A 9,499-nucleotide genomic window follows, 5' to 3' on the forward strand; every position below is an offset into this window, starting at 1 on the left:
TGAACTCAATTGCGTAACGATACAGATAAATGTTTTCTAAATACAATTGTTAATATCTTATATATTTGAAAATAGAAATAAATTATTATTGTTTGTTTCAACTTCGTGAGTAAATTGAATTAAAACATCCAGAGAATTTAATAAATTAAAATAGCGTCAAAGTTTCTTATACCAAGCCCCCAAAGAGCTAAGACACAAACAAATCTTCGTCTTGTATTTGAACATTTTTTTAATTTTTTGGTGAATTTCGAAGTATTTATAATTATATGGGCGTGCCTTTTCTTGAGATGGGAAAGGTTTTTATCTAAATATTTTGCAGTAGGTTGAGCTGAGCAATTAATATTTTAGGGATAATATATATTCTAGGAACGGCATAGTGTCCGTGTAGCTTTTTTTAACCGGTTCTTTGGGTAAAGTTATACATTAATTTAAAGTGTGTATCACTTTTTGTGCTTTATGTTAGTGGGGTCATTTTTATTTAGACGATAGGTGTCTTGGTCTGATAAGATATAATTAAGTCTTCTTCATAATCTTTTTTGTTTAAAATAACTACGCAGCCTTCCTTATCGGCTCTAGTGATTATTAAGTTTTTATTGGCCTTGAGTTCTTTAAGGGCTAATATTTGGCTGAATTGAGCGATGGGTTGTTTATTGTTTAAAATGATCTCTTCATAGTTAAATCTCACACCGTCTCGATCCTTGTCGCATACGTTTTTTAAGCAACCTTCTATTTCGATACTGATATCTTTTTGGTCAAGTGTTCTAAGAGTGACGATATATTTAAAGCCTAATTTGTGAAAAACTGTCTTGTATCTTTTGAAAATTTATTGAGGACTTTGGGATTTTTAAATAGCAGTTCATGTTCGAGCGTAAGTAGAGTTAATTTTTTCGGTGACTGTAAAATTAAGTTTTAAAATTGAAGAGGTACTTTTATATTAAGAGATTTCGGATTGTTCTTAATTAGACCACCGGTTATTGGCTTAAGAAGTATTTGTTAAACGTTCGTACTGATTACCAAAAGAGAGTTCATTTGCTTGCGTGAGACATTCTAGGCTAGCAATATCTCTTCTTTTTTGCTGGATGGTGGCTGTGAGATGTCCAAATGTATTGCGAGACCTATAGTTGTATAGGATGCTTCTGATATTAATGTAGTCGAGAATAATAATCGGTCTTCTACAATTAACTTCAAACCGTAGTTGTTTTTGGAAAGTTTTCCACTTAATCAAGACTTGTTGGCTTATTATCACCAAAGTTCCAATTAAAAGTTTCCTTGGAGTACTAAAATAAAAACTAAGTTGATAATATCAACACTACATAAATTGTAGACATACAAACGTTATGGTCCCTTCTCTTTCCAAATTACAATTGTGATATTTATGAAGACAAATTCCTACTACCCCAATGCTAAAAGGCTAGTGTTTCATTCTTATTTATTTTATGATCGTGGTTACAAGAACAACCTAGTCCATAAAAGTAAACATAAAATTAATTCACATCTCCCTTTTAACAAAAATAAAAAACAACGTGAAAATTAATGTAAAACCAGTTTTCAAACCTTGCAATAAATTATCTAACTCCATAGGACCTACCAAAGATAAAATCATCCTCTTAGAAAATTATGTTGTATATACAATTCACTGTTGTGGTAACGGTGTATACATTGGACAGACAAAAAGAGATCTCAAATACATAATAAACGAACATAAGAATGACGTAAGTAACCCTCAAGTATATTCTTCAGCATTGGCGGTACATGTGTTAGAAAACCCTAACCATTTAATTTAATTTGACCGTAGTAACCTAAGAGAATCCATCGAAATTTTAGACCATAAAAATCATTGTGTTCTTTGAATATGTTAATTACAAATTTGGCCAATTATGAATAAAAAGATATCTTGTAACGACGACTAGTCGAAACCACCCTCCTACGCATTGTAACCCGGCCACCTGAATTAATGGCTTTAAAAGTCGCTTGATGACTTAGGCCTAAGGTGGTGCCCTGGGTATTAGCTTAGCTGATTATTATTACCATAAACACTACTCGTAATTAAATATACAATATTAAAAAGTAATTGCAAATTCACAGCGCTAAATGAAATCCACTAAACAGTCAAAACTTTAGCCATCGTCACATTTTCGTTTTAAATCAGCAACTAAAAGGTCTGATTGGAGCTTTATGGAAATTCTCAATAAAAGTGGTAGCATATTGTATGTCCCGCCTGGTTGGAGGCGCCAGTAAAACTCACTTTAATAATCCCGTTGATGTATTTAATTCGTGGTTTCAGTCAAATTGTTCTACGTTTAATAAACATTTTTTTATAAACAAAATATGTTAAGACTAATAATGTTCATTGAGTGCGTAAATCATTTTGGCATAATAATAAAAAAATATAGTTGTTTGTTATTTGTATAGTGTAGAACTGAATAAAATGTGGTACTATGAGCACTTTTTTGATGTCGCAAATGGAGTAAGTACCGACGTGATTTTCTAAACACAATAATTTTTTCTTAATATAAGCATAGCGCTTTCAGGTGATACTTTCCATTTCATTTCGCACAGGATATTTGTTTTTAGCGATCTGGGTGGCCACTTGATTGAGAAATATTTTATAATAATACAAACATAGACAAGGGAATATTGCACCCAATTAAAAAAAAATTGATATATGAAGTGGTACTGATCTAAAAGGTTTCGTGCTATTACCTATCTGGGCCCGTTCTGAAGTTATGAATCTTTTAATAAATAAATCTGACAGACAATTCAATTGCTTAGAGCACCGCTCATTCAAATCGATAACTATGTTCTTTCGAAAGAAATGCAAAAAGTGCTACCAAAAAATAAAAGAAAGATGTTTAATTGCATCAATACCACTACAAAAAATGTCTAATATTGAAATGACTGCTACAAATGACAATAAGGTTATATGAGCGTAAAATGTCGTTTTTAAAAGAAAAAAACTCGGCTACAAAGAAACTTTTACGTTGATTATAAGTAATCCTTCATCAATTAGTTGGAAAGCTTAAAGGTAGAAAAGGTTAAGGCTTTCAAAGTGAAGATACATTCAAATCAATTTGTAAATTAAAATATGGCTACAGAAATTCATCGCCAACCAAATGTTTTCAAATTCGGTCATCATTGCATGATATCTAGGACGAGTCTCGGACTAATCGGTGACCGGTGAAGAAGTCGCGATCACATGAACGGTGTTCTTGTTTAGATACATTTAGCGATACATTGCTTTCACCTCACAGAACCTAGAAACGATACAAATATTTCGATAAAGGGATAACTGAAAATATGCAATTTTACTCACATGGGACAATAACAATGCAAGGCAATAAAGCGTAATATAATTTATACTAAAGCAAATGTTAATTAAAATGTACTTAACACTTCCGGCTGCACTCCCTCCTCCCTCTAGGAACTCCAATGTTGGAGTTTTCTTTCCTACTTCATCTTCTCAAACGTCCCATGCAACACTCTTGCATGCCATCTATAAATGTTTTTAAAGGGGTGTCACGTAACCTTGTGTTTGGCCATGTACTTTTCTGGTTTTTATCAGTGGAGTGGCATGTAAGAGCTTTGAGAATAGTGCGTAAAATTCATTTTCATGGCTCTGCAATGCATTATTTTTAGCATTTATTTCCAACACTCGTATAGTAATCTTTTATTTACATTTAGAAATTGCACCTTTTCGAGTATAGAATTTCGGCGCAGGATTTGTCCACCCGAATTAAGGAATACGGTGTGACAGCTGCCTACAGTTCGAAAGGAATGAGAATCTACACTTGCCTCGACGGCCAGGGAGGAATGGATCAAGTGTTATTACACAAACAGGCGCTCGGTCAACTAACTTGGAATTTGCTAATAATCTCTTTCTTTGTGGTCACCTTAGTAACGGCTTTCGCATTCAGAAAAATCTTCAAAATGTCTCGAAGAACTGACAATCTATTCAATCAACTTTCAAATAGTTTAATATATTTCACTTCGCATCTTTTTGAAAATCGTAAGAAAAGCAGTTTCACACATTCTAATTTCGTTCAGTGAAAAACAGAAGTGTTTTTCCGCGTTACCTTTTATAACGGGTGTTTCAGAGAAGTCTGGCACAAATTTACAGGCGTGGTCGTTGGGTAACAAGTTGTGAAAAAGGTCCTAAGTAGTGCTCCGCATGGCTCCGGCTCCGACTTAAACCCTATCGGCTCCAGTCGGCTCCGGCTTTAGTTTCGGTGAAAGCCGGAGCCGGATCTGGAGCCACGGCTCCGGCTCCAAGTGTTTTAAACCGGCTCCTGAGACGGCTCCAATACTTTTATGGTAATTTCTTATGTCTAAGCTTTAGGAGCGTCCATAAATTATGTGAGGCATTTAGAGGAGGGAGGGGATCGAGCTGAATGCCACAAAATCTCACGTGGATGAGAGGGGGGGTTTCGGCAAATATCACGTAATTGTTTCTGCAAGAAACAGTGTAAAATTGCGATAAAACTGGGTTAAATTAAGTAATTCAACCCTTGCACACCTTCATCAGCATGCCCTATGACCTATATTGCCCAAGTGTAAGTGGTGATCAGAAAAAGAGATGCTGCAATACATACGGAATCTACTTTTCATCCCTCACAAGAGCTGCAGAGCACCGGCGTGTGGTCCACAGAGCACCACCGGTACCAGCGCGCAAAGTGTGACCTTCACGGATTGTCACACGCCAAGTTACTGAGCGAGGTGGAAGGAGCAGATGATTTTTCTGAAAATCACATGGACACGTTCGTTCCAGTAGTCACTCTTGAGACCACACATGAGTCCCCGTGGACTGAATTAGAATGAATATTCTTTTACGAATTTTAATAGTTCCTTAATACTTAAATTTTAAGTATTTTATTGTTCGATTTTCTCACTGTGATTCGAGACTACGTTCTGTCTATAATACTAGTCTTAAATATAAATAATTAAGCAAATTATGTTGTTTTTTAAATAAATCCAACGCAATCAAACAGATTAACGCATTTACACTAAAAATACGCTTTTTGAAAAATCGCAGGTGATATTGGGAGGGGGGCGAACCAAATCTCACGACATCTCACCAAGGGGGGAGGGGGTCGAAAAATCGCCAAAATCGCCTCCCGTAATTAATGGACTCTCCCTTTTTTGTAGCAGACTCCTCGGATAAAATAAAATAAAATATTATTATTAGTATTGATGAATGATGATGCTTTGAAGTTTATTTCACGCTTTGATTAGCTTTTGAAACACAATAGTGTATTCTTTCAAAGAAATATTAGTGTTATCTTAATATTTACATGCGCTTTAAAATAATTAGTGCAATCGGAGACGGCTCCTGGCTCGAGCTCCGGCTCTAGGATTTTGCATCCGGCTCCGGCTTTTTAGTGGAGCCGAGTTTTGGCTCCGTCTCCGACACCTCCTCGCAGCGGCTTCGGAGCCGTGAACGGCTCGAGCTCCGACCTTGGATCCAGATCTGTGGAGCACTAGTCCTAAGAACCGGATCCGAGTAATTGGCCTCCAAAATCTCGAAAAACACGCAAATGTTCAGTTTCTGTTATTCCTGGGACCCAATTATTTCCATTCACTAAGCATTGGTTTCTTATATTTTTCGATAAAAAAACTAGTTTTAAAATTGCTTTATTAAAATAAAAGGTGTAAGCTACGTGTAGAAATACGTTTTAACAAAAACCTGGTGTTTTTAAGTGACTACGCCTATTAAAAAAAGGAATTATTGAATTTTGTTGTTTAATTCTTCCTATGCCATAAGTGAGTACACATTTTCAATTTGAGAGACAATTTAGAAATGATCTAGCTCATATTCCTGGTTTTTTGTAATGCTAGTAAACTGAATTTAGTTGGCTTGTCTAAATTATGATCTCATTAAATAGTCACCCACAAAAATAACATGTTTTTAGTCTACAACACAAGTTGTAATAGTTTTTTTGGATGGGTACGAGTCTACAAATTGCGGGAGTCCATAATTAAAATCACATATCGATAGCATGCTTCTAGATGCGAACGTTTAATAAGCTTTTGCTAGTAGAAAGGTTTATTCACTTATGTCATAATACGTTTTTAGCGATAGTTTTCGGTCGCACATTCGTAACACGCCTCGAATCTTTGAACGGGTTCCAGAATATTTTGCGTGTGCCCCTGGTGATCATTTGGAACATATTTTGTAATTTGAAGAAAAAACGAAATTCAAAAAGTAACTTTCTTTCCATTGACCACCTTGGTACTTTAAATTTCTACACGTAGAATACTTCTTTCAATTCATAACGAACTTTTGATACAAGTGATCCTTTTCTTAACTCTTTCGATAAAAAACCAAATACTTAGTAAAATGAAATAATTGGGTCCAAGGAATTAAAGAAACTGCATATTTGCGCGTTTTGGCGGCCGATTGTTGACAGCCAATTACTCGGATACAGTTCAATTTAGGAAAACGTTTCTTATGACATTTTTCAATCCTTGTTACTTAAAGAACACGCCTGTAAAACTTCTTACAAGGGAAGGCTTTCGACTGTAAGCCTGGGATCCGAGAAAACGTTATGGGAACATCTAGACCTAGCCCCAGGAAGGTATCAGCACAGGCAAAAGGTCAAGTTTTATGACCATTTGAAATTTTGAGCAAGTATTTTCCTATGGAATTTTACATGCGCATTTCATGGGTGCCAAAGGTCCGTGTGAAAAATTTTGAAATTTGAACTTTTGTCATGCCCATACCAAACATGGGTAAAAGTGGTCATTCAATGTTAAAATTGTCCAGTTTGGTTCATTTTAACCAATTTGAACCGGGAGTAGTCAAGATTGTCACAAAGTTTGGATTGGGAGCGTCCACAATGGTCAAAAATGTTCAGTTTGAGATGGGAGTGTCTATAATGGTCAAAAACAGTTAGTTTGCGTCGGCTAGTGTCCAAAACGGACAAAACTGAACAATTTGAACCGGGACTGGTCAAGATGGTCAAAAATGGTCAGTTTGGGTTGGGAGCGTCCACAATTGGCAAGAAAACGACAGTTTGCGATGGGAGTTAGAATGCATAAAGTTTTCCTGTTGAGGTTAAAATTTTGAGAAGCAAAAAAAGCTGGAGGTCAAATTTAAAAATCGATAATTGAAGCTTCATAGGGTCATCTGACTGCATCGGTAAGTAAAACTATAAGTATTTATTTAATTACTAAACCCTCTCAACCAGGGGCCAAATCCCGCACGCAGTGCGTTTGCAAATGGTCCAATCCCCTTGTTCAAAACAAGAGTAGAATTTGTTTTAAGCTAGTGGATATCAGTATAACGTTTACCTTTTGAATGTATCACTTATAAACCCTTTTTGCCAATAATTTCAAATTAATTTAGCCGTTAAGTAGTTAAATTGTTTAAAGCATTTTATTGAACGGATTGAAAAGGAAATTTAAAATTCAGCACGACTAATGTTGATGATTTTCAATATAAAAATGCGTCATGCACAAAACCAATGAACAGTGGCTACAACATATGAAAAACCCATCTTCGCAATCTCTAATTTCACAGTTGGCCGATTTTTCTTTAGGTAGGGTGAAACAAACTTCGGTAACATTACGAAACTTATTTATATTATAAATATAACCACATTTTTAGGATAGGAGAGGACTCGCGAACAAAATAAATAAACGTGTTGAACATAACTAAATCGGACCGTTAAAAGAGGTGTTCAATATTATATACCAGTAAAATAAAACGATTTTAGTAAACGTATTTCTCATTACTTTGTAAATAGTGAAATCGTACCAACTGACAAATTTTATGCAAATATAAAATTAAATAATTGCAACAACTGTTCAGCCTATGTATCTTACAGAAAACAAATGTTTACAACAGTAGCACTATAGAATTCTCGTATATACCCAATGTGAATATTTACAATTGTTAGAACTGATTGTTATGAATTGATCATTGCTCTAAATTTTGGACATACTCACCGTATACTGACCATTTTTATCCATTTAAGATATTCCTATCGCAAACTGACGATTTTTGCCCAGTGTGGACGCTCCCAACCCAAACTGACCGTTTTTGACCATCTTGACCACTCCCGGTTCAAATTGTCCAGTTTGGACACCCCACTCGCAAACTGACTGTTTTTGACCAGTATGGACACTCCCATCTCAAACTGAACATTTTTGCCCATTGTGAACGCTCCCAACCCAAACTGACCATCTTGACCACTCACGGTTCAAACTGTCCGTTTTCGTCCATTTAGGGTATTCCCATCTCAAACTGTCGATTTTTGCCCATTGTGGACACTCGTAACCCAAACTGACCATTTTGACCATCTTGATCACTCCGGTCCATTTTGGAGACTCCCATCTCAAACTGAACATTTTTGCCCATTGTGGACGCTCCAAAATCAAACTGACCATTTTAGACCATCTTGACCACTCCCGGTTCAAATTGTCCAGTTTGCTCCATTTTAACCGTGTTTGGCATGGGCATGACAAAAGTTCTAATTTCAAAATTTTTCATAGGGGGGACCCTTTGGGACCCATGAAATTAGCATCTAAAATTCCATAGGAAATTACTTGCTCGGCCAGGCTCAAAATTTCAAAAGGTCATAAAACTTGACCTTTTGACTGTGCTCAAAAAACCGGCCGGCTGATACCTTCCTTGGGCACGGTCTAGATGTTCCCATAACGTTTTCTCGGATCCCAGACTTACAGTCGTAAGCCTTCCCTTGTTAGCCACTTCAATGACAGTTTTCTTTATACAAAGTTATAATTTCATTCAATCGTTTACATCTTAGCCTATTTTTTAGGTTGTATGTTGGCTGATATGATAGAAGATTAAGAGTAATACGGTTGAATACTGTTATTTTTTTTCTTTGTAGCTGTCGAAGAAATAAACCGCAACCTTTCTTGGCGATTGTTATTGTCAGGATGGATTTTAGGTACTGGGATCATTCTCAATAGATCGTACTTGGCCAACCTCAAGGGCGAGTTGGCCACGGCTAAATTTCAGTACATCAATGCCATTTCCGAAGTCCTTGAGAAACCGCAATTAAGAATTTTCCATTGGAAATTACATTACACTCATTATTTTAAGGCATGTGTTTTTGGTGTAATCCAACCAAATATTCTCTAAAGCGCCAAAGTTCTATGTTGATTAGTTAAAAGAAAAGTTTTACCCCAACTCGAAACTGTGTAGGGGTAACTTAAAAGTGTGTAGATATTACGTAATAAAGCACACGTCTACTTTCCTACCAGTTCTACGTACACGTTCTCTAGTGCTGACTTAACCTGTCTTATGAAAGGTCAACGTATAAAATATGTGTGTACAAATGTGTCATTAATATAATTTGTAACGATGTTTGTGTTTAACAGAAAGATGAAAGAAGCAACGAAATGAAACTTTTTTTTGAGAAAGGCAAGGCTGCCAAAGAAAGGCATTTGGCGACCGTCGTCAGTGCAAAGAGCGTTCTCTTTGCATCCGATGGTTTTCTTCCTCTTCTGAGAAAGAAGAGCGAAAGCTGCAAGAACT

General features: G+C 36.0%; 1 protein-coding gene across 1 annotated transcript; it reads left to right on the forward strand.

Annotated features, from left to right (window-relative positions):
- The first annotated feature begins 845 nt into the window (after positions 1 to 845).
- Positions 846 to 9,103, forward strand: LOC149945983 (uncharacterized). Its single transcript, XM_090170695.1, has 3 exons — positions 846 to 868; positions 3,682 to 4,006; positions 8,850 to 9,103. Exons 2-3 carry the CDS (start codon positions 3,775 to 3,777, stop codon positions 9,101 to 9,103), a joined length of 486 nt encoding a protein of 161 aa, XP_090026821.1. The 5' UTR covers positions 846 to 868; positions 3,682 to 3,774.
- The last annotated feature ends 396 nt before the right edge of the window (positions 9,104 to 9,499 follow it).

Source organism: Leiobunum rupestre, chromosome 4, assembly GCF_980474605.1.
Source record: "Leiobunum rupestre chromosome 4, qqLeiRupe1.1.hap1, whole genome shotgun sequence".
NCBI lineage: Eukaryota > Metazoa > Arthropoda > Arachnida > Opiliones > Sclerosomatidae > Leiobunum > Leiobunum rupestre.

Coding starts and splice junctions, on each gene's coding strand:
- LOC149945983 (XM_090170695.1), top strand. CDS start 3,775: ATGAGAATCTACACTTGCCTCGACGGCCAGGGAGGAATGGATCAAGTG. Junction 4,007..8,849: donor TTCGCATCTTTTTGAAAATC/GTAAGAAAAGCA, acceptor TTTTCTTTGTAG/CTGTCGAAGAAATAAACCGC.